The sequence below is a fragment of the Eublepharis macularius genome, chromosome 6, assembly GCF_028583425.1.
Source record: "Eublepharis macularius isolate TG4126 chromosome 6, MPM_Emac_v1.0, whole genome shotgun sequence".
Lineage (NCBI taxonomy): Eukaryota > Metazoa > Chordata > Lepidosauria > Squamata > Eublepharidae > Eublepharis > Eublepharis macularius.
Window position 1 is genome coordinate 54114697 of NC_072795.1, and position 25808 is coordinate 54140504.

General features: G+C 41.0%; 1 protein-coding gene across 1 annotated transcript in view; it reads left to right on the forward strand.

The window, feature by feature from the left end:
* The window catches only part of ANO7 (anoctamin 7), a 60520-nt gene extending 35061 nt beyond the window's left edge, over nt 1-25459 (forward strand). Inside the window, exons 16-21 of the mRNA XM_054983788.1 lie at nt 15444-15592; nt 20515-20720; nt 21594-21736; nt 22421-22511; nt 23771-23890; nt 25388-25459. Of these exons, the coding sequence (XP_054839763.1) occupies nt 15444-15592; nt 20515-20720; nt 21594-21736; nt 22421-22511; nt 23771-23890; nt 25388-25441 (763 nt within the window). The 3' untranslated portion in view covers nt 25442-25459. The remainder of the gene's footprint in view (nt 1-15443; nt 15593-20514; nt 20721-21593; nt 21737-22420; nt 22512-23770; nt 23891-25387) is intronic.
* Nucleotides 25460-25808: the final 349 nt, after the last annotated feature.

Here is a 25808-nt window from a genome sequence, read left to right on the forward strand (position 1 = left end):
TTTTATTTATTATCTTCTTTTCCCTTTTCTTCTTCAATTGCCATGCCAGGTACTTCCCAGGTTTATTAGCACCCTCAAACGCTTTTTGATTCAGTCTTTTGAGATTCCACTCCAATTCTTTATTGCTCATTGCTGTTAGCTGTTCTTGAAGTATTTTAATTTCCTGGTATACCTTCTTTTTCCCTGGTCTCTTTTTTAGCTGTATTTCTTTGGCTTTTATTTTCTCCTCAATCTCTTGTCTTTTCTCCTCTTTCTTCTTTCTTGCTCTACCATTTAAGTCCATTAGTATGCCCCTTACAACCGCCTTGTAAGCATCCCAAACTTTATTGGTTGGTACTTCTTTATTCACGTTGTATTGTATAAAAAACTTTGTCTCTCTTCTCAGTATTTCCATATTCTCTCTTTCCTGTAACAAGTCCTCATTTATTCTCCATGCTTTCCTTTTTCTCTTTTTTCCAAATTTCCACATAATTGGGTTGTGATCTGAGCCTACCATAGGCATTATTTCTACCTCCTTAGTCCATAATGCTAAGTCTTTTGAGGCCCAGATCATATCAATTCTTGATAATGTAGAATGCCTTGCAGAATAAAAAGTAAACTGTCTGCTTTTAGGATATTCTCTCCTCCATACATCTTCAAGAGTCTCTTGTTGAATCAACTCAAAAAAAAGCTTTGGTAATAATCCTCTTTTCTTTTGTGCCGTTGTAGTCTTTTTGTCTAGTTCCAAGTCTGTCACTCCATTGAAGTCTCCAGCAAGAATTATCTGGTCGTATGCAAGATCGTCTAAATGCTTCCTTAAATCCTCAAAGAAGCTTTCTTTTGCACCGTTAGGTGCATAAAGTCCGACTACCAACACTCTCTTTAAATTCCAAATACATTCCACTGCTACAAATCTAGCTTCCACATCTCTCATAACAAATTTTGGCTGTAGCTCCTCTTTTATGTACAACACCACTCCTCTTTTTTTCTTGTTGGAGGCCGCTACATATTCTTTGCCCAATTTTCCAGATTTTAAATATTTTACATCCTGCTTTCTGATATGGGTCTCTTGCAAACAAACAATGTCACATTTTTGTTTTAGTAGCCAGTGAAAAGTATTTTTCCTCTTATTCGGTGAGTTTAGTCCATTTACATTCCAAGATAATACTTTACACTCCATACTCATGATCTTGTTGGTAAGTCTTTTTCATTGTCCTTAATAAATCGCTCCATCTCTCGCTCAGATCTGATGCGTTTTTTGGCCCCTCCAAACTCAAAGGACACTCCTTCCGGTAACTCCCATCTGTACCTGATTTTCATGTCCTTCAAAATCTGAATTAGCACTTTATATTTTTTCCGGTCCAGTAACACTGATCTGGGCAGTTCCTTCATTATAATAATCGTCTTGCCATCAATCTCCAATGGATCTTGAAACTGTTTTGTCACAATCCTCTCTTTCATATTTCGTGTTGTAAACTGCACAATCACATCTCTTGGTAGTTTCCTCTGGGTTGCTATTCTCGAATTCACACGGTATGCCACATCTAGGATAGCCACAACTTCCTCCTCCTCCTTCCCCAGGTACTCAGCCAACACCTCAGTCATCTGTTCTTGCGCTGACTTTCCTTCCACTTCTGGCAAGCCACGAAAACGTAGCTGCTTCTCCATATGTTTAGTTTCTGCAACTGACATTCTCCCCTTCACCAATCTCATCTCTGTTTGTTGCGTGTCTGCTAAATTCTCCATCGCGTCTTCTACTGTTTTAACTCTCTGCTGCGTTCCTTGTAATTCACTTCGTATTGTTTCCATACCTTTTTTCACTTCTGACAGCTCCGATTTTACTGTCTGTGTAACCTCTTTAACCTCTTTTATCAGCTCCAATTTCGTGTCCTTAAGTTCTTTAATCATATCTAAAAGTTTTTTGTCCAGGTTTTTATCCAGGTTTTCTATTGCCGATTGCCACTCTTTTTTTGACATCGTGGGGCTTGCTTTAGCTCGCTCCCACGAATCCGCTCTCTTCCTTAACTCCGTGGCGTAAAATTTAACGTTTTTCTATTTTAAATGTCCCGGTCTTCTTATAGAAATTAAATTTTAAAGAGTCCAAAATGTCGGGCGTCTTTTCTCTATGGTTTCTCTATGATTTTGTAATCCAAGATGGCCTACTTCCTCTTCCGCTGAAGCCGCGACCCTTCCCCTTTCAAAAATGGCGATTCCCTACTTCCTGCCCTCCAGCAAGGGCCGCTTCTCTCCAGCCACTCTATTGTTATTACGCACTTCCTGTCTCCCGTCTTCCCACAGCAGATCTCGCGATGGTGTCTTTTTCCCACAGCTCCAAAGCCACAGGTATTCAAAACAATAGTCCCATTTCTTTAATAACTTCTTTAAACTTAGTCTCTTTTTAAATTCAATTCCTGCCGAGTCTTCCCCTCCTTTTCACTAGTCTGTTGCAGTTTAAAAATCTACTTTTTTTCCTCTCTGTTTTTATCAATCTGTCCCGTCTCAGAAGATAATGATCTTTACCTTCTCTTCACTTTTCTCGGGTTGTAATCGCTGTTTCGATTTTAAGTTCTCCTCTCAGCTTCTTCCCCCAATCGATGCTTGGGTATGTAGGTCTTATGCCAGCCGAATTGGCCCCAAAACTGCCGCAGAGATTATAGCCGACCCGTCGCAAGGTGGGACCTCAAGGATCGGGGGGAGACTCGTTGTGTAGAGCCCCCCCTCGTCCGAGATCTAGCTCACCCTAGGGTCTTGAGCGTTCTTTGCCTGCTCCCCGCCTGAGAGCAGTCGGCCGCGGGCTATTTTCACCCCGCCGGCCGGTTAAAACGGCAGTCCGGTCAGCTCCGCGAGTGGAGCTGCGTTAGACCTCCATGGATCCCAAACAGGAAGTCTCTCCTTATTATTAAGATTTCCTTATTATTGGAAGTGTGAGATTTACCATTTCTTTTAATTAAAGAAATTTGGTTGGAAGAGGATTTCTTTTTAACTTTCCAAGCTAGGAGGCGTAACTTTTTAGGGGTTTTGTGCCAGTACCTCTGTTTTAAAAACAGTAGATTCTTCTGTATGGAAGATGTCTCAAGTGCCTCCAGCTTTTTCCTTTCTAAAGTCAATTGGTTATAGTCTTTCTTATTGCAGTATTTTTTGTGTTTATTTTCAAGAGCATGGATTTTGGATATAATTTCTGATCTAGTCTTCTCTCTCTCTTTTTTATAGAATGAGGCTAATGATATGATTTTACCTCTGACTACAGCCTTCATGGCTTCCCAAATTATTGCTTGAGAGACTTCACCTTCTGTATTCTCTTTGAAATAATTTTCCAGTTCTAATTCAATTTCTTTTTTAATTGTTGGGTGTAATAAAAGAGATTTGTTCAGTATCCAGTGAGTGTCTTGTTTTATTTTTTCCGGAAAGGTCAAAAAACAGTCTACCCAGGCATGGTCCGTCCAGATTTTACTGCCAATGGTGGAAGAGATTATATTATGATAAATTTTGGGGGAAGCCAATATGTAATCTATTCTAGTATGGATTTGATGACGGGCAGAAAAATAGGTAAAGTCTTTCTCTAGGCCGTGCTGTGAGCGCCACACATCCTTAAACTCAAATTTGTCAAATAGTAAATTGAGGTTTGATCGATTTACTTTGTTTCTCTGACGTACCCTGTTGTTTTGGGATCGATCCAGGTTTGAATCTGCTATGCAGTTAAAATCCCCCCCCTGCCAAAATTTCACCATCCGCATACAACCTTAAATTAGATAGAGTTTCATGAAGAAATTCAATTTGCTTGTCATTTGGAGCGTAAATAGATGCCAAGGTTATTTTTGTTTCTTCCAGAACCCCTTTGACAAAAATAAAGCGTCCCCTAGGATCTATTTTTGAGTCTTCACATTGGAATCTAACATTCTTTGAGATTAAGATTGCAACACCCCTGGCACTGGATGAGCCTGGGGCTTGAAAGTGCACATTGAAACGATTAGACTTTAATACCTGAGGCATTTCTTTCCTATAATGGGTTTCTTGCAAAAACAGTATGTCTACCCCTTGCTTCACTAAAGCTGTAGTAACACGTTTTAAATTTTATAGGATTGTTTAATCCTCTGCAATTTAGAGTAATAATTTTGATTCTATCTGTCATTAGTTATGTGTTAAATAGAATGATATAACGGACAGATAAAACTCTGTGAGCATGAGGAAATAAGGCATCCTCTGAGTCTTTGATAACCTATTTTCAGCTACTCTGTATGGTTCCTCCAATATTGCATAATATATGTTGTCAAACAGAACTGTAACATTAATACAATAACCCCATCCCACCCCCTTGAACAAAAACAAAACACCAGTTAACATAATACTGCTCCTTCGTGTGAAGGAGCAATCTCTCCAGAGGCACAGGTCTAAACTGCCTGTGTTAACACAAATAAGGAGAATGGTTAGGTTCTCCCCTTTTCTGGAGGATCCTATACAACTGGGAACTAAAATGAGTACCAGGTTTAGCCCCCCTCCCCCCCCCCCGACTGAAGAAGTAGAAAAGAGATGAGGACTACAGTTACAGAAAGGTCTGAAGCTACAGATAGAGAAGAAGAAGAAATGTTAGGGGCAAGAACAATATTGACAGACAGAAACGCTAGAGAAAAACTCTAAGAAATGATGGTTGCTTGCATGCATTTTCTCCCTCAGGCAGTTGTTTTCATCGGTATCGTGGCCCATCCTGTCATAGTGGAGGATTTCTGTGCGACAGTAGAGCTTTTGTTCAGATCCGGTGAGGATAAGTTCAGTTCCTTAAGAAGAGATGTGCCAGATAACAGATCCGTTGCTTGAAGAGTTCTTCCCTGATGTACTACTTGGAGTTTAGAGGAGGCCACCCATTTGTATCTGATGTTTGCGCTGTTTAGTTGAGTGGTTATGGGTTTAAGCTCTCTTCTCTGCAAAAGGGTTTCGCTTGACAAGTCCTGGAAAACTTGAATTCTCTGCCCTTGAAAAAGGAAAAAGCCTCTTTTTCTAGCCTCTTGAAGGATTTTCTCTTTAGTACGTGAGTCCATAAACGTAACAATAATATCTCTGTTAGTGTTTTTTCTTAAGTTGCGGAGGGAGCCCATCCTATACGCAGCTACAATATTTGGTGCCACACCGTCTTCCAATTGTAGTTCCTGAGCCAGCCATCCTGAAAGGAAGACTATTAACTCAGTTGAGCCTTCTTCTGATTCTGAGAATCCGCGAAATTTTAAATTATTTGATTTCCATTTATTTTCCAGGTCCATGATTTTATTTCTCATCCAGCTCTCGCTAGCCTGCAGAGTGCGTGTTTCTTTTTGCAAGGACAAGCTAAGCTCTAAAGCAGAGTCTGCAGTGCGAGTTACTTGCTGGAGAGACTCAGATATTGCAGTCAATTGATCCTTCATAGGTTTCAGAAGTCTCTCCATTCTATTGGCAATTTTATCTTCCAGTTGATCTATTTTAATACTTAGGTTTGTTTCTTGTACCTGGGTTTCTGTGTCAGTTATTTCCTCAGCAATGACGGAGGCCATTTTGGCTGTAGAGTGGGGTTCAGCTGCAGCGCTGTTTCTGTGCTCTCCCGCCGAAAAAAAGGTTTTTACTGATTGTGAAATCGGCTCTGAAGATTTATTTTTATTTCCTCCTGTCTTGCCCATAGTTGTAGCTTGTTAGGATCACTTTAAGGAGCTAATAATTCAGTCGGGGGAAGGGAAGATCCAGGAGCCTGAAACTCACGCGTCTAGCATACACGCTGACGCCCCGCCCCCTCGTTCCTGCAATTGTTAAGGTTTTGGCACACAGGTTTACACAGATCACTTTCCAGAGAACTTGCAGAACCCTTGTCCATCATCTTCAAGGCCTCCTGGAGGACAGGGGATGTGCCACAAGGTTGGAGAAGAGCGAATGTTATCCCAATCTTTAAGAAAGGGAAGAAGGATGACCTGGGAAACTACAGGCCGGTCAGTCTGACTTCTGTTGCTGGGAAGATATTAGAACAGATTTTAAAGGGATCAATCTCTAAGCATCTGAAGGACTGCTCAGTGATCCGGGGAAATCAGCATGGTTTTGTTCCCAACAGATCTTGCCAGACCAACCTCGTTTCCTTCTTTGATTGAGTGACCAGCTTACTGGATCGGGGGAACTCTGTTGACGTGATTGATCTGGATTTCAGTAAAGCTTTTGATAAGGTCCCCCATGACATTCTGATGGGCAAACTGGAAGACTGTGGACAGGACTATAGGACAGTTCAGTGGATAGGGAACTGGTTAGAGGACTGCACTCAAAGGGTGGTGGTCAACGGCGTTTCATCAGATTGGAGGGAGGTGTCCAGTGGGGTGCTGCAGGGCTCGGTTTTGGGCCCTGTACTTTTCAATATTTTTATCAATGATCTGGATGAAGGAGTGGAAGGACTGCTCATTAAATTTGCTGATGATACCAAATTGGGAGGAGTAGCAAACACCCAAGATAGAATTAAAATTCAACAAGACCTGAATACTCTGGAGAAGTGGGCAGCTGTGAATAGGATGCAATTCAACAAAGACATGTACAGTATTACATCTGGGCCACAAAAATGGGAAGCACAAATACTGGATGGGGGATACACTTCTGGGCAGTAGTATATGTGAAAGGTATCTTGGGGTAAGAGTGGACTGTAAACGAAATATGAGCAGTCAGTGTGATGCGGTGGCAAAACAGGCTAATTCAATCTTGGGTTGTGTCAAATGGGGCCATAGCGTCGAAATCGCTGGAAGTCATAGCCCCTCTCTATACTGCCTTGGTCAGGCCGAACCTGGAGTATTGTGTGCAGTTCTGGAGGCCTCACTTCAAAAAGGATGTGGACAAAATCGAGAGGGTGCAGAGGAGAGCGATGAGGATGATCAGGGGTCTGGAGACTGAGCCCTGCGAGGAAAGGCTGAGGGCCTTGGGAATGTTTAGTTTGGAGAAGAGGAGGTTGAGGGGGGACATGATTGATCTCTTTAAATATTTGAATGGCTGTCATTTGGAGGTGGGCAAGGAGCTGTTCCAGTTGGCAGCAGAGGGTAGGACCCGAAGCAATGGGCTTAAATTACATGCACAAAGGTACCGGCTGGATATTAGGAAAGACTTTTCCACGGTCAGAGTAGTTCAAAAGTGGAATTAGCTGCCTAGGGAGGTGGTGAGCTCCCCCTCACTGGCAGTTTTCAAGAAGAGGCTGGATGAATACTTGTCAGGGATGCTTTAGGGTGATCCTGCACTGTCCTGGGGGTTGGACTAGATGGTCTGTATGGCCCCTTCCAACTCTACGATTCTATGATTCTATCCTGTGAGAACCCGTTATAGTTATGGCTAAATAGTGAGTACACAATAATAGGTTCCCAGCATCTGGGCAAAGTAGCGAAAGCTGGTATCTGGAGACTCCAAGGTCGTCTCTAGCTAGGAGATGCATAGTTCTGTGAGATAACATGAGAGGCCCATCCTGGCCTGGAAAAGTAACTATTATAATATGGAAAGAACATGGCTAAGGAGAGAATACATCAGGTTAGCATTAAAGCATTATAAATTCAATATACTGTGGCATCAGTGACATAACCACCAAACAATCATGGCATGGCTATACACAGATGTGATAACTACAGTCAGAGGAACCGTCTTCAGCCATATCCATGATTTCTTGGTTCAGACGTTACTGTGATCACTTGGCTGGGGATAATTGGGAATACTGATGTCCGCATTTGTTGCAGACCCCTACTTTGCTCTCTGTGCTGTTTCAGAGGTTCTACTAACTTCCAGGAGAAAAATTGGAATGAGGGGGCAGGCTCAGTGAGCTGCAGCACGTAGGAGAAGTAGAAAAGCCCTGCTATGTGAAGTTTGCAGATGGCTGGATATGTGCACACTATGACTTTTTGGACCTGATATTTCCACAGATGTTAATTGTATGGGGATAATCTAAAAACGTCTAGTAGATGAGATTCTATGCACTCTTTGGTATACAGCCTTTATATAGCTTTTTCCAAGAATAGCTGTCCCTTCCTTGTTTGTTTTTTCCTATTAGATTACTGAAATGCCCACTATATCTGAGCTCAAGTTTTCCAAACTTAGTTTGTTGTGGATGTTTTCTTTATTTAAACAGTAACATAAAAAATATAGACAACAAACATAGAAGATAAAAAACAACATTCTAAAAAGAAGACACACAATACATAAACAAGTAAAAAAAGGGTGTCATGCTCAGGCGTGCCCCGCCCCTCACGTGTCTTTCTGCTGTGGTAGCGCTCACTCGCCACCTGCCTGACTTCTGCTTCTTGGCCTTTGGGTCTACTCCACCACTGTTGGCCCACTAGCTCCTCTTAGCTGCTGGGATATTGCCTCTTGAAGGTCTCAGAAGCGGGGTGATTGGGCCCTGGGTACTTCCTAGGGGCCCCTCTACAACCTGATCTCTGCTCCAGGAACAAACCTCCTGCTCCTACACTCTCCTCTCAACCTCCCTCCTCCACTTGTGAGTGGACCTCCCTTTTATCCCCTCACCATTCCCAGGCACCACCTCCTAGCCCCACCCCCAACAGCTTAGCTGCTGCCCTGGCTGCCTTAGGTAGCCACAGCTGTGCCTGTTTTGCCCCCAGCCTCTCCTAGTCCTTTTCCATCCCCTCTAGCCTGTTTGCTGGGTTGCTGGGCTGTAGTTCTTCCCGTGCCTGCCACTGGGTTGGGGTGCGGCCCTGTGCCACTGGTGCTGCCCATGATCTGCTGCCTGTGCTGGCTGTCTCTGCCCCCTGTGCCCTCTTCCTCCAGCTAGGCTGGGCTGCTCTAAGGGCCTGGCTGGGAAGCGGGCAGTGGCTAGGACCCAGGGGTTGCCATCTAGCCTGCCTCCTGCTGACAAGGGCTTGTCAACACCTGGGCCCTCTTTAGCGTTCCAGTTCTCTGTTGGTGCCTTTGCTGCCTGTCTCCTCCTTGCTGCTGCTTGTTTCCTCCTTGTCGGGTAAGTGCCAAGGGTGGCAAGGCTGGATGGTGGGGCTGCCAGTCTGGGTTCTGGGTGTGGCTCTGGGAGGGTTCCCAAGTCCGGCCTGGTCGCCAGACAAAGGGGAAAAGGGGGGGGGGAATCCTTAAACTAAACTACAGATTGAGTTCCAATTTTTTCTGCCCCAAATATGGATCATTTTCAGAGTCTCACTTAAGTTAAACACAAGAGCCCTCTTTTTCTATTGTTCATGATTCTTTATCCATAAATACAGATGTCATCAAGTCCTTATTATCCATTTCATGTAAAAAGTCTATAAACGGTTTCCATTCAGTCAAAAATGTAACTAATGTCTTTTCCCTAATCAGTGAAGTAAGTTTTGCCATTGACGCAAACTCCAACACTTTATCCACCATTCCTCCACTGTAGGCAATGTTGGAGTTTTCCACTTTTGGGCATAAAGTACTCTTGCTGTTGTAATCAAATATAAAAACAAAGTTCCAAAGCTTCTTTCCAACTGGCTATCCATTATTCCCAACAAAAAAATCTCTGGTTTCAACTGGATTTTAATCTTTAAAATCTTCTGAATTGGTGATTGTATCTGCAATCAGAAACTCTTTGCTTTCTTCCATGTCCACCATATATGATAAAATGTCCCTTCTTGTTTAGCACATTTTCAACTTACATTTGAAGCATCCTTATACATTCTAGCCAGTTTTTCAGGAGTCTTATACCAATGATATCACCTTGTAGAAATTTTCTTTGATAGCTTAATGTAAATTTCAACCTCCTTTTCCACATATTTCCCCATTGCTCCATTAATATGTCGTGTCCACAATTATTTGCTCATTTAATCATATATTCCTTTATTTGCTCTTCTTATGTCTCAAGCCTCAACAAAAATTTATACATTTTAAAAATAACATGTTCATCATTTGTACACAGTGCAATTTCAAATTCAGTTTTAGATTGCTCAAGGTCATATTGACCCTTGTCTCGTTTAAATCTCTCCGAGATTTGCATATAGGGAAACCACTGGCAAGCATGCCCTTCTGCTGCTAAATCCTCTCTTGATTTAATTTTAACTTGACCTTGAGAAAATTCCAACAAGTCGTGATAAGTTAACTATTTAGTTGGACTCACCATTTCCCTTCTAAAATGAGCTTCTTGCAATGACAACCAAAGAGGTGTTTTCAAACAAAACCTAGATTTGTATTTATTCCATACTCTCAAAATGGCACACCTTACATAATGATTATTAAACTCTGCATTGGCCTTAACTTTGTCATACCATAGATGCCCATGCCACCCAAATTTTAAGTTGTGCCTTTCAAGGTCCAATAGTCTTCTATTTTTTAACATTATCCATTCCTTCATCCAAACCAAACAGTTGGGCACAAAATATAATCTCAAATCTGGTAGACTCAAACCTCCTCTTTCCTTTATATCCTGTAGAACCTTAAGTTTAACCCTTGGTTTTTTGCCTTGCTATATAAATCTCGATATATCCTTCTGCCATTGCTTAAATACTGGAATTGTCTGAAATAGGGATAACATTCTAGGTAAAACATTCATTTTAATTGTAGCTATTCTTCCCAACAATGATAATTGAATCTTATCCCATCTTAACATATCCCTTTTAATTTCATTCCAAGTCTTAATATAATTATTTTGGAATAACATACCGTTCATATTTGAAAAAGTAATTTTACCTTTTTCTCGATTTTAAACCCTGCTTTGCTCTCCAATTTCATTTGGTCCTGTATTTTCATATTTTTAGTTAACACTTTGGTCTTCTGTTTATTAACCTTAAAACCAGCCACTACACCAAATTCTTTCAATCTTGTCATTAAGGGTTCAATTCCCTTTAAAGAGTCCTCCAAAACCAACAGCAAATCATCCGCAAGGCTCTTAACTTATAATTCTCCTGTTTCTCCTTTAAACTTTGAATTCTCTAATCTTGTCTTATGCCCCTGTTCAGAACTTCAAGTACCAGTATAAATAACAAGGGTGACAATGGGCAACCTTGTCTTGTACCTCTTTGTATTCCACATGGTTTGGTTAACTCTGCATTAACGACTATCCATGCTGTCTGGGATGTATAGATTGACTTAGTCCATGTTATAAAATTGTCTCCAAAATGCATATCTTCTAGGATCTTAAACAAAAATTTTCCAATTTAAATTATCAAAGGCCTTCTTAGCATCTAGGAAGATCAAAGTGGCTTGTCTTTCATTATGTTTTCCCATGTGCTCCAGTTTATCCAATACTATTCTCACATTGTCCTTCAGCTGCCTCTTAGGTAAAAATCCACTTTGGTCTTCATGAATAATGTCCTGTAGGATACTTTTAAGTCTTCCCACCAAAATCGTTGCAAACAGCTTATAGTCATTGTTTAATAATGATATTGGCCTGTAATTTCTTGTCAATGTCTGGTTTTGACTTTCTTTTGGTATAACTGTTATGTTGGCTTCCTTCCACGTTTCCAGCATTTTACCGTTCATCATCTTTTGTAAAGGCTGGAGGAGTTCATCCTCAAAACACTTATAGTAACTACTTGGGAGTCCATCTGGTACAGGTGCTTTCCCCAACTTACTCTTTTTTATAATGTCTCCCACTTCTCTTACTGTTATAGGTCCATTCGTAATTTGTCTTTGTTCTGTGATCTTGGGTAATTTCTGGTTATTAATATATTCATCTACTTTTTCCACTAATACATCACAACTCTTATACAGATTTGAGTAATATTGATAGAATGCCTTTTGTATATCTGAAGTATCTGTTAATACCTTGTCCACCTCTTGTATTTTCAGTATCTTTCTCTTTATATGCCAACCATTTTCCTGGCTTATTTGCATATTCAAATGTTCTTTGTTTGGAATAATTCTATTTCAATTTCTCTTGACATTAACATTGATAGTTGTTGTTGTAAGATCTTAATATGTTGCAATATGTTTGTTTTTCCAGGAGCTCTCTTTAGTTCTTCCTCTTTGCTTTTTATCTGCTCCAGAAGATGTTGCTTTTTCCCTTGATTCTTTTTCTTCGGTTGAGCATTATGTTGGATTAGATAACCTCTAATAAATGCTTTACTTGCATCCCAGACCATTCTCATTTCTGTGCCTTTATTTAGATTTAATTCAAAAAATTCTTTTAATTTATTTTACAGTCTTTAATAATCCTTTCATTTTGTAACACAGCTTCATTTAATCTCCACCTAAAGGTACCTCATTTCTCCCTATAAGTCATAGATGCAGGATTATGATCTGAGAAGGTCTTGTGTAGGACCTCTATTTTAACCACTCTAGTGGCAATGTCTCTTGATGTCAAAAAATCATATCTATTCTTGAGAGAGATCTATGTCTTTCTGAAAAAAGGTATACTCTCTTGCATTGCCGTTTTTCTGTCTCCACAAATCAATCAAACCCAAATTGTCTATTAAATCAAAGAAAGCTTTGGGCAGTTTACGCTGAAGTGTCTTAATATGTTTCTCAGAGTATCTATCTATCTTCGGGTCAATCACTCCATTCCAGTCCCCCATCAAGCAACAGTTTTCATACGCTAAATCTGTTAAACATTCCCCATTTTTTTGTAAAATCCAGTGTTATTCTCATTTGCAGCATAGAGTCCCACCACCAACATTTTTGACTCCTGTAAGTCGATTTCTACCATCACATGTCTTCCATGCTCATCTCTCAATATCAATTTAGGCTTTAAGTGTGGTTTAATATACAAAGCAATTCCATTCTTCTTTTTGGTATCTTCTTCTATAAATTCTTCAGCCAGAACATTATAAGTCAGAAATTTTATATCTTTTTTTCTAATATGGGTTTCTTGCAAACAAATCATATCGTGTTTTAGGTTCTTCAAATAGTGAAATATTTTCTTGCTTTTGGGGGCTGAATTTGCCCCATTAATATTCCATGTTAAACTTTTGTAATCCATAATGCCACTAGATTTTTAAAGTTAATAAAATGGGGAAAAATCAGAGGAATATATATGGGAAGGTAGGGAAAACAGAATTAAATATGAGCCCCCACTTCCTCCTCCTCCTTGCTTTGGTCCAATTGTTGCCCTGTTGATGCTTCTGTTGAACTTTTTGTCGGAATGTCATCCAAATTTCTGTGTTTTTCCAGAACGTCTTTGGCTTTATGTACCAAGTTCAGCCTAAATCCTAGTCCTTGAAATGTAAAGATCATACCCTCTGGAGTATCCCATTGAAAAGCAATGTTTTTCTGTTTTAGTTTTTCCACCAGGAAGCTATCATCCTTGTGTTTGCGTAAAAATCACATGGGAATTTCTTTTAAAACAATAATCTGGTCACTACCAATTGTTAATTTTTTGATATAATGCTGTTGTAAAATTTGCTCCTTCACCCTTCTCCTTACAAAATAGACCAGTACATCCCTTGGGACCTTCCTCGTTTTGGCAAATTTAGAGTTATACACTTCGACAATTTCCGTTTGCACTGCTTCCTGATCCCAATCCAAAAACTCCGCCAAGCCACAGTCATTTTATCTGTGATGTCCTCACCATTTTCTTCTGAAATGGATCTGAACCTTAAAGCAAAATCTTTTTCTCACATTTATAACAGTGCAAAGATATCCAATTGTTTTTCCATCTGTATATAATAAGAATCTACTTTGTTTTTTATTATCCCAACCTTCTCGTTGATTCGATTAACTTCTTCAGACACTTGTTTCATGGATTGGTCTAATTTTTGAACTTGCGCTGTCATTTGATCTCTCAAAGCAACAATCCTTTAATCTATTTGTTTCTCAAGAGAGTCCATTTTCCCTCCCAAATTCTTCCCCAACTCATCCATCTTATCAGCTATTTGCTGGAAATATTTCTGAAACTGTTCCATTTCTGGAAGATCTAGGGATCCACGCTGAGTTTTTTTTATAGTGGTCATTCTTTGTAAATATTCTGTAATTGCCAGGAGGTGGCAGTAAGAGTCTAAGATTCTCTAGCCAGGAATTTTTTTTCCTTTCACTATGGCAACCATCTCTCTTTCAATTTTAATTTATATTAGTCCTGTTGCCATAGCCAAAGAAAACATTTGCAAAGTCCAAACATTTCTTATCTTCATTAGTCAAAACCATAAAAGTTTCCCAGCTTCACTTTTTCTTCTAATAATCCCAAACATATTTTTTCCTCTAAAAATATCCAAATCCACAATAATAAATCTTGAAAAAGAGTTCAGTATTTAGACTTTTTACTTTCCAGGTCTCTAAATCTTCCAAGAAGTTGGAAAAAGAAAATTTATTCAAGCGTCTTTTACAGTCTCCTGAAAAAAAAGGCTTTCTCCCAAAAGTATGTTATCACATTGTTTTAGAGAAAATTTCTCTTCGTTATTGAATTAATTAGTTTCTTCTAAAATCAAGAAATGAGGAGCGGAAAGGTTAGTGTCCTTTAATAGGCTCCAGCATAGCTCTGAGAAGAGATAAATGTCCCCGATTCCGACAGCTAAGGCAGGGACCTGAATGCCAAAACCTCCATCTCAGCAATAAAGCCCCCCGCGAAAGAAATCTTAGGAATGCTGATGGCATTAATACTGTTCCTTTTTTAAAAAAAATTAATTTAAAAAAAAAGGAATGCTGATGGGATAAACTCACAATCTGTCCTTTGATCCAGGCAGATAGTCAGGTGGGAAGCTCTCCCACTACAGCAAATTAGCTGTGGTGTCTCTCAGATCTCTCTGGGTGTCTGCCTTCCTTGACCTCCTCACCGGAACTAAACCCCAGGAAAAAACTGGAATGAGGGGGCAGGCTCAGGTTGGGGAAGTAGAAAAGCCCTGCTCCGCGAAGTTTGCAGATGGCTGGATATCTGCACACTATGACCTTTTGGACTTTATGTTAATTGTTTGGGGATAATCTAAAAATGTCTAGTTGATGAGATTCTATGCACTCTTTATATAGCTTTTTTCCAGGGATAGCTGTCCCTCCCTTGTTTGCCATCTCCTGTTAAGAGTACTGAAATGCCTACTATATGTAATGGAACTCCAGTTTTCCAACCTTAGTTTGAAGGCTTCTAGCATTTGCAGCTAAACACTTTAACTCCGTTTAGCAGCCTGCTACCTAAATTCAAGAGCTGAGCTCCTTAAGGGAACTTTGATACAAGAGCCCCCCCCCCCGCCTTGATTTACCTGAACATTTGTAGATTGGCTTCCCAAGGAGTAGTACTCTTTGCATTCCCCTATAAATATAGCAACTAGATCTATACAAGATGTCATACTGCACCATACTAAGAGGTGCACCAGCTCTTTAGGTGAGCATCCATCTATGGGCAGCTGGTGGCCTCTCAAACATGGAGGCTAAATAGCAAGATGCCTCACAGAGGAGAGTCCAGTCTGGCTATAACCACCAGCTGGGAAGTAACTCGCAGATTTGTACTGAAATTGCAGAGCAATTACATAAGATGTTGGAGATCTGGGGCCAAATATAATTTTGTCTTGTGGTGCTATTTTGGCATTCCTTGTGCAGTCTATTAATTGAAAAAGGAAAAAAACCTTGATCTTCTAATAACTGTGTCCCTCTGCTCTCTCTAGGAAGGTGAAAACTTGGTGGCATAGGCGGAATCTTCACTCAACAAACAGGTGGAGTAAGGAGGATCCAGAAGGCCTTATGAATCCATGCTGGGAGAGAGATTATGAACTACTGCCATATGAAGGGCTCTTTGCTGAATACCTGGAAATGGGTATGAGTCATCTGGGGAAGCAAAAGATGCAAGTAATTGTGGAAAGTTCACTGGGAACATCTAATTGGTGCACTGTAGCTATCAAAAAAACAGAGTGATTTTTAAAAGTTTAACTTATTATGTTAGGGCTGAGTGTGAAGCTATCAATCAAATGTTCCATACTTGCTTAAGCAGTGATAGAATACAACCCAGCAACTTTACCTGCAAAAGGAAAATCAATAATGAATTGCCATGGTCTTCCCTCCCCCAATCCCAAACATGATTAAGGACTGATTTATGAACATCATGGTCAGCCACTGGGAGAATATGAAGTATGTAATTAGGCTGTAACCCAAGGATAAGAGAAATCTCCTGGTCCTGAAACAGAATGATTCTTAAGTATAAATCAACATTTCTTGAAACTGGCACACTCTTCATTGCCAGAGCTGCCCCTGACTTACTCAGGAGTCACAGGAAGCCCACTTGGAAACCCACCAGAACAGTGACAACATGGAGAAATGCTTTAACAGGAGCAACACAGTACAGGCCTTTACAACCCCAGTTAAACCACACCGAACAGCTGCCATGCCAGCCAGGACAATAGTAACAAGGAGGAGGAATGCTACAAAAGAAGTAATGGCAGTATAGGCACACTTCAATCACTGCCGACAGCTGCTGGCAGTTTATCCCCACCAAGGCAATGGGACAAGAAAGAGGTAGCAGGTGCAGCCCAAGATTTCCCTGAGGTCTCAGGAGACTGCTAGTTCATGCTAAACTTCAGGGGAATTGATTGAGCATGTGCAGCCTGCTGCAATAGCCTCATAAGGGACTTAGAAGTAGACGTGGGCACGAACAGCATTACGAACGGAAAAAACCCATGAATAGCCCATTCGTCTGTTCGCGAACAAGCCGTTTGTGAGGCTCCATTCTAAATGAACATGTTTGTGAACAGGGTCATGTTCGTTACTGTTCGTTGTTCATTGTTCATGGATGGTAACGAACAATGAACAGCTTGTTCGGGGTTTTTTTCCCGTTCGTGCCCATGTCTACTTAGAAGTAGACCAGTGAGAAGGTGGCTGAGCAGGAGAGACTCAGCAAAGAGGATAAGGAACCAAGTGCTGCAAACCCCTTTCTCTCTCCAGTTCTGAGTCTCTGCAAGCCCAAGCAGCTCAAAAAAGGGTGTGATGGTTAAGGGAGCTGCTAAAGGCGGGGGTATGGATGCCCCTGAACCTTACACAGTCCACAGGTGGACGGTTTCTAAGAGAAACCATAGGAGATCCATCCGCAAATCAGTTTTCATATCTAGTTTGGCCGTTGAATTGTGTTGAGATATAATGCAATCAGCTTTATCCAGGTCAAAATAGTGTGCCAATATGGAGTATTTCCTGTTTTTGGTTGTAAAATTCCAAGGTGAACCATCCTTATTTTCTGTTCCAGGGTTCTCACCTTCATCTCTTGTCATGGAAGTTAACATTTAGTTCATCATCGTTCTTCTGTACAGTCTTACATGGGACTGCACATGCACAGACCTACCAACTGGAGAAATTCTTCAGTGCTTCCTAAAAGCTCTGTTAAGTGCCGCTTCTCTCAAGTCATGTAGAGACCCATTTTCCTGCCAAAATGGGCACATGACTAGCTGAGAGAAGCGACCCTTTCCCTCAGTTCTCTTCTAGCCACCACAAGAACTTTGCTTACAATCTCCTTTTGCTTTCACTGTTGATTGTCTTTTTCTGGCTTTGATCTTGGACTGGCTTTGACTTTGTTTATGGCTTCCAATTTGGCCTCGTCTGTCTCTGGTAGTGGTGAGTATTCGACCCAGCTTGTTTGACTACCTTCTGAGGTAAAGATTTATCTTCCCTCAGTATGGCTTACAGAGCACTTTTCAAGCATTGTTCAGAGTGCAGTACAAAAATGACCCACACGGATGAGCATGACCTCTGCCTCATGTGCTTGGATGAAGGATACAACATTACAGCATGTGAGATCTGTCAGAATTTCCCCCTGAAGGCAAGGAATGAGAGGGCCCAGCGGTTAAATTTTCCATACCCAGACCAGTGCTCAGGTCCCTACAGTGGTGGACTGATGACAGAAATTTATTCAAGGGCACGCCCGTTGGTGATTCGAGTCACGATTTTATTTTAACCACTGATGCGTCATCCTGAGGTTGGGGTGCTTACTCTGGTTCTATGTTTATTCAAGATGTGTGGTCTGAAAGGGAACAGGCACTAAATATTAATGTGTTAGAACTAAGAGCCATCCACTTTGCTCTTGTTCCATTCACAGCTATACTCCAAAACAAGAATGTATTAGTCCAAACAGACAATACCACGGCCGTGTATTGTTTGAACAAGCAAGGAGGCATTGCATCCCTGACCCTCTGCAAGGAAGTCATGACTATGTGGAATTGGGCAATTACCAACAATGTGTCCATGCATTCTATCCACATTGTGGCTTCAGACAATTCCAAGGTAGATGTGCTCAGCAGGGTACTAGTGCCAAATCATGAGAGGTCCCTGAACGATGCTTATCTGTTCTCTATTTTTGATCTTTGGGGAGTCCCAGAAACAGATGTCTTTGCAACATCAACACATGCCAATGCACCAGTGTTTTGATCCAGGACAGGAGGTGACCCTCTGTCTATTGGGGATGCCTTCCAAATTGCATGGATGAACAGGTTGCACTACATGTTCCCTCCAATTCCCCTCATTGCAAAGGTGCTTTGCAAAATAGAGAAGGACAACACCAATTGTATTCTGATAACCCCTTTCTGGCCCAGAAAAGTGTGGTTACCCCGACTACCTGACCTGTCCAAATGGTCTTAAATTACATTTCCACAGATGCTAGATGTTCTCCTATGTGACACTGCTCCATCACTATCCCAATACCCTGCACCTGACGGCGTGGCGCATTCGCCCCCATCTTTTGATTTCTCAGTGCAGGTGCAACACGACCTTTTAAATGCCAGGAGACTATCGACCAGGAGGTCTTTCACGGCCAAGTGGAAACATTTTACTGTGTGGGCACAAATTAAAGGGGTCACTGCTATGGATTGCCATTTGCCTGTAATTTTTTATTACCTCTGTGAGTTAAAATCTCAGGGTCTGATGATAAAATCTCTAAAAGTACACTTGGCAACCATCTCTGCTTTTCATGTGCACGTTGATGGCAAAATTATTTTCTCGCATCTGAAATCCCGCCAATTTCTTAAGGGGATGTTTAAACTTTACCTTCCAGTATCACCTCCGATTCCCCAGTGGTCCTGATCGCTTGTATTGGCACATCTCATGTTGCCTCCTTTTGAGCCTTTGGCAACTTGTTCCTTGGAGCTTCTGTCCTTGAAGGTAGCTTTCCTTGGGGCCATCACTTCAGCCAGGAGAGCGAGTGAATTGGCAGTACTTAGAGCTGATCCTCCATTTTTGAAATTTCATAATAACAGGATGTTGCTCAGGCCAAGCCTTCAATTTTTGCCAAAGGTTCTATCACCGTTCATCTATCACAAGATGTCTCATTGCCAGTATTCTTTCCTGACACAAGGGCTAAAGGAGAAAGAGCACTGCGTTCTTTGGATTTTAAAAGAGCATTATCTTTTTATTTAGATAGAACAAAGGATTTTTGTACAAGCTCCAATTTGTGTGTTTTGGGGGATCAAATAAAGGGGAAAAGGTGTCTTCTCAAACCATCTCAAGGTGGATTGTTAGTGCCATCAAAAAGGCGTGCAGATATGCCGGAGTCCAATATCCATTGTTTTTCTCGAGGGTGTTCCTATTGGACACATTTCTAGAGCAGCAACATGGTTTTTGCTGACACTTTTGTATGACATTATGCCATTGACATAAATACTGTGTGTGACGAAATGAGAAATACACGGGAGGAACAAAAATTAAAGGTTGTTCCATAAACTCTATATCACAGGTATTTACAATGGCATTACGCTCCAAAGCTTTTAAAGGTTACAATAAATCATGCATAACACAATTACCACAGGCAGGTCCCTTCTGCAAACAAAATATGTACAACAAAGTACAATATGCTCCATGTTTTCTTGTATACTTTGAGTGTCCAGTAAATGAATTTACATGAGTAGATTCTTAAAGGTACAGGATGTCTCAGAAATGAAACCATGCAAAGTGGATGTTCCACAGGTAGATTCTTCAATAGTTCAACAGGAATAATCAGATCACACCCAATTGACATAAATACAACACAGGATGTGACAGTTGCAAGGGCTGTTATGCAATCTGTTTATGTGAAAAAAGAAAGGACGTTTAAAAGTTTGTAACTTAAGTTATGCTCTCATTGGGTGGTACTGTATTGAGCTTATTGCTCATTGTTGTTTGTTGGTTGTTGTTGATGATGATTAATGCAACTTAACTGCATTGGTTCTGGATATTTGATGTTATCAATTTTAGTTTTTACTGTTGCTGTGGTACAGCTTATAAGTGTTTTTTCTTCTTCTTTACTTGCATGTTGCAGTGATGCTTGAATGTTAATGTAATAAAATTGAGTTGGAGAGATTCACCCTGCCTCCTTATTCTGTGTAGCTTGGTAATCTCCCTTATGGGACTGCACAGAAGAATGACGATGAAAACAGGGTTGTACATACCTGTAACTATTGTTCATTGAGTTCTTCTGTGCAGGCACATATCCCTCCCTCCTGCCTCACTGTGAACTCCCTGGCTAGGTCCAGTTTTGGGTCGTGGCAACTCAGGAGAACTGAGGGAAGGGGACGCTACTCTTGGCTAGTCACGTGCCCGTTTAGGTGGGGAAATGGATCTCTATGTGACTTGAGAGAAGTGGCCCCTAATGGAGCTTTTAAGGAGCATTGAAGAATTTCTCCGGTCAGTAGGCCTGTGCAGGTGCAGTCCCATGTGTGCCTGCACAGAAGAACTCAATGAACAATGGTTACAAGTATGTACAACTCTGTTTTCTTCTTTCTCCCTTAGTGCTGCAGTTTGGCTTCATCACCATCTTTGTGGCTGCTTGTCCATTGGCTCCTCTCTTTGCCTTACTCAACAACTGGGTGGAAATACGCTTGGATGCCCAGAAGTTTGTCTGTGTATATCGGCGGCCAGTTGTGGAGCGGGCCCAAGGCATTGGCATCTGGTTCAATATCCTGGAGGTCATCACGCACCTGGCAGTTATCAGCAATGTAAGCAGTACTAGGGTCAAAGGGAAACCTTCAGAGCAGAGCCTTACAATGAAGATCCTGCAGTTTGGGGAGATCTTTACTGTCTTTGTCATTTTTGTTTTCCTTGTGAATGTTTATGACTTGACTGTATGTTCATTGCTTGCTTTTTCTGAGGCAAACTTATTCTAGATGGTGAGCAGTACATGAAAATAGTTTCTAGGTCTAAGTAGCTGTTTTGCACATTCGTCTTTAGTTAAAAATTCTAGGATTGTTGGATCTTGAAATGCTTAGAGATGCTCTCACTGCGATTTGCACAAATACAATTAACGCATGTATACTTCATCAAGATTTGGAATAAGCTCAATAAATTTTGACCTATAGACAGACATTTCAGCTTACAGTCAGTAAGCTTAGCCAAAATAAACTGGTCCCAGACTCTCAATAACCAATTTGAAATGGTAGGACTCTTTTTGTTTTTCCATGCTGCAGCGATTGCTGATTTAGCTGCAGCTAGCAAATGGGCTATCAAGATTTTTCTTACGTTCGGGATCGGAGTATCTTGCCAATAGTTTAACAAAATTATTTCTGGTCGGAGTGGGAGTTGGTAAGATGTCATTACAAATTCTGAGATAAAGGTTGCAGTTGGTAAGACTGTTGGAAAAGGGAGAAATCTTGCTTCCCACCTAATAGTCACAAAGGCCTGGATGCAGATTTAGTTTCAACTGAGCATAAGAATTATTGTTGGATCTTGAAATCCTTAGAGATGCTCTCACTGAGACTTACAGAAATACAATTAATGCATGTATACTTCACCAAAATTTGGAATAAGACAACTTATTTACAACTCGAAGCAGTGCTGGCAAGTGAGACGTTGATTTGCTCCTCCTATTTCAGGCGTTCCTGATTGCGTTCACCTGTGACTTCCTCCCTCGGCTGTATTACCAGTACACTCGTGCCAGCAATCTGCAGGGTTATGTTGATTTCACCTTGGCCTATGCCCCCAAATCATTTGTCTTGGAGAACAATGCTACCTGCAGGTAGAATATTCTTCTTTTTGGTGTTAGGTCTATTGGCTAAGAATAGCTTCCACTGCTTCAAGAATTGTTGTAAAGGTAGGATCTCAAAATGGCTTATAGGAAATAATTATTCTATTTGGAATACTAAGTAAGTTCCTTTGGAAGATGAGGTAGTTGGAGAATTTGGGTCGTTGGTCTTTTTAGGGGAGGATCTTGACCTGTAACACAGGGAACGGCACTTGTCATCTCTTTTTATGGGGAAGTAATAATGAATGTATTAATGGGCAGGTACATCTGGTATGGTGTCTCATCCTCATATGCAAAGTGCTTAACATAGTGTAGATTCCACAAGGAGCTTAAAACAAATACAGTAAGATGTGCAGTCCTGTGCAAACATATCTAGAAATAAATTTTACTGTGTTCAGTGAGGCTTACTCCCAGGTAAGTGTGCATAGCACTGCAGCCATGGAACCTGACCTTTCTCTCTAATTCTTGCCATATTCGTAACTATGTTCATGGAGCCATTGCATCAATCTGACAGCTGGAGCTTAATTCTATTTTTCTTTCTGATGTCTATATTAGTTCAGTGCTGCTTTATAAGGAATGCTTTAAGAGAAGCAGTGAAAGATTGCTGGAAGCATTGACTGCTGTGCTGCCCAGTGGGTGGCTATCATACCTTGGAATGTATAGCTCTTATCTTTACAGATACCGAGCATATCGGGAACAGAGTGGCAAATATTCACTAGTTCACTGGCATCTACTGGCAATCCGTCTTGGCTTCATAATTGTATTTGAGGTACATTTCTATCCATCGATGCTTATTATCATTTGTACAGCCATTGCAAAACTTGCCATGTAGGAAATGAATGTATGGCATGCTCATGGACAAACATTTGAGCATGAATAGGGGCTTGAAAGCTATTCTTGAAAGACATACTTCCCCAAATGTTTGAGACTGCATGGAGGCCTCAAACTCTGAGGCAATGAGTTGCCTCTTTAGCATCTTTTTTTGTTTGAAAATAGCCCTCCTTCTTAGCATCTGTGGTATTGTCAATCAGATGTGGCAGTATCTAAGGGCAACAGAAGCTGATTTATGCCCTTACTCTGAATTAACTTTGCTTGATAATGGTACTATTTACTGAGATGAAAGGTAAACCTGCTTAGAGTATGTGACATCATCACAGGAGAACTCCCCCCCCCAAAGTAGCCAAACTTCATCTGATGAGGTTGAGAACTAACCCCCAAATGTCCCCACTGACAACCAGAAACCAGTAGGGAGGGGCATGAAGGTGGGTTGGGGGGATATTTTGCCCCATGATGCAATAAAGTGGCATATGTTGATAAAACTAAGTTTGCAAGTTAGAAGGGAAATGTGCAGAATATCTGCCTCTCTGGGTGAACCCTGCTGTTATTTGCTGAAGGAATGCTGCAAATCTGTTGCTTAAAACCGCAGCTCGGAATATAACGTAGTACTGTCATGCTATTCACTTTAACACTTTGATTAAGCAGCTGCTTTTTCTCTACAGTCTAAAAATAACTGGTAAGATGCTGAGATAGCATAGATGCATCTGGCTGAATCACTGACTCTTAAGAACTAGGCTATTACTTTGTGCTCTGTTCCCTTAATAATCTACTACCTTAGCTAGGCTAGTGCAAATTTGTACTGCGTTCTGTTTGTATAATAATACATACAGCTTGTATTTAACAAAAAAATGTACTTTCTTGGCTACTAAAGCCAATTACCTTTATACACAGGATGCAACACAGCCATGACCCATCAGAGCTACATATGCAACAGGCCTTCTCTGTCTCCAATGAATTATTATTATTTATTTACTTCATTTATTCTAGAGGTATGCATCTGGATATTTCCAATCCAAAACTGTGCCCAAAATCTCCTGTTTAGTTTCCAATAAAAAATTCCCTAAACAGAACTAAATAGGGAATTTCAGGCACTGTTGTAGATTGGAATGTATGCTTGCTGTTCTCCTCTCTGGATTATAGGACTTGCCTGTTGTAGCTTAGATAAAACTATCCCACCTTTTTTCCTTCTAGCATGTGGTTTTCTTCATTGCACGCCTGATTGATATGATGGTGCCTGACATCCCAGAGACTGTGGCTATGAAGGTGAAGAGAGAACATTATCTAGCAAAGCAAGCTCTAGCTGAGAATAAGGTGATTTTTACTGCTCACAAATTGACTGTTGCTTATACTATCATTTTTCTGGGGAAAATGCTTCCTTGTACAGACCTAGAACTATAGTAGTTTAGCAGCAACCAGAGATGTGGAGCTTATTCAGAGTTCAGTTTCCCTCCAACTTGCCTCAGTTGAGTTTAGCACAGTAGCTTTCACTTGTAGACAGGGCTTTTTTTCTGGGAAAAGAGGTGGTGGAACTCAAGACCACACAATGACATCACTTTGGGTCAGCTAGAACAAGGGGGGAGTTTTTTAAAGTTTAAATCGCCCTCTGCAAAAATGGTCACATGCCTGGTGGCCCCAGCCCCTGATCTCCAGACGGAGGGGAGTTTAGATTGCCCTCCGTGCCGCTTGGCTGTGTTCCCGCTGAAAAAAAGCCCTGCTTGTAGGTAGTTTTATACTTATAAAGTCCTAATTGTATCTTATTACGTTAACAGCCTTGAATGACCTTCTAGTTATCTTGTGTGTGGACTTCAGGTATACAAAAAGTGGCTGTGATTGTCACTCTTTTTCTTTACCCCTTAAGAGGTTTTTAAAAAATCCTAATTAGCTAGAGGCTAGTACTCCCATGTTGCCTTGCTTCACTTTATGCAATATTAGAACACGATTAATTCTTGAATATATGTTTGGGGTTTTGTTAGAAGCAGGATTCAAGTTTTAATTAGATAGTTTAACTAGGGAGTGGTACCTCTTGAAGCTGCAAATTAAGAGCACACCTTAAAACAATCCAGTTTGTATGGGTTAAAAGTATTCAGAATGCCCATTTTGCTCTATACTTAGTACACTGCAAGCTGTCTTATTTCACTTCATTACAAATTTACCTTTGATCGGGTTTTTTTTTCTGGGAAAAGAGGTGGTGTAAGTCTCAAGAGGGAAATGAGGGAGAGAAACACAGAAGAAAAGTGTTGCTGCTTTCAAATGCCCCACTGCTTTTTTCAGCTGAGGGGAGAAAGAGGAGGAGGGGGTCACTCATCCCTCTCCCCTCAGCTGAAAAAGCTGCCAGCATTTTAAAACAGTTTTCAGCTCATGGGAGGGGAATCCCCCTCCTGTCAGTTTTTAAAAAAACTGCCAGCTTTGAAAGCAGCAACTGTTTTCTTGCAAGGCAAAAAAGTGTTGCTGTTTTCAAGGCCAACAGTTTATTTCAGCTGATGGGGGATCCCCCTCCCATCAGCTGAAAAGCAGGGGTGTTTGAAAGGAACTAACCTAAAGAGCTGGACACCATGGGCTGCACATGGGGAAGAAACAGGATCAGCGGGTGGGGCCACCAAACACGTGATTACTTTCAAGTGGTGAAAAGCTGAAAAAAAGCCTTGCCTTTGAGGCTTCAAAACATGTACGTTTAATTGGTTAAAGGGACAGTGATAATCAATTAAATTTTGAATTGTTTACTGTTGGGCAGAAGTTGCAGGGTTCTGTACTTTAGCATACACTTAAATCAAGGGTAAATTCCCATCACAGTTGCACTTTTTTTGGCAGAATGCACACAAAAGTAGCTCGAAGATGAAAAATTCTAGAACACTTCGCCATTAGAGAACAATTATCCCAAGGTATAGCCACTCACTATTTTCTTATTGTGAACAAAAATGCATCCAGAGTATTAAACTCCAGAAATCTATTGATTTTTGCCTTTAGGGGTGTTGTTGCCCCTTCCTCAACCAGTATTGGGAGTCCAACACTGCCCCATGAGATTCCTCCCCCCCCCCAACAAAACACTGATCCAGGAAAGCACTCGTTTATAAAGATACATCCACTCCCAATAATCTGCTTGGAGAAAAATATCCAGTCCCTTTAACAGAGGCTTAATGGGATGGTATTTACCTGCATGACATGAAAATCTTCAGCTGCCCATTCCTCTATATTAAGCATCTATGAAATAGACAGGACATTCTCCTCCAGG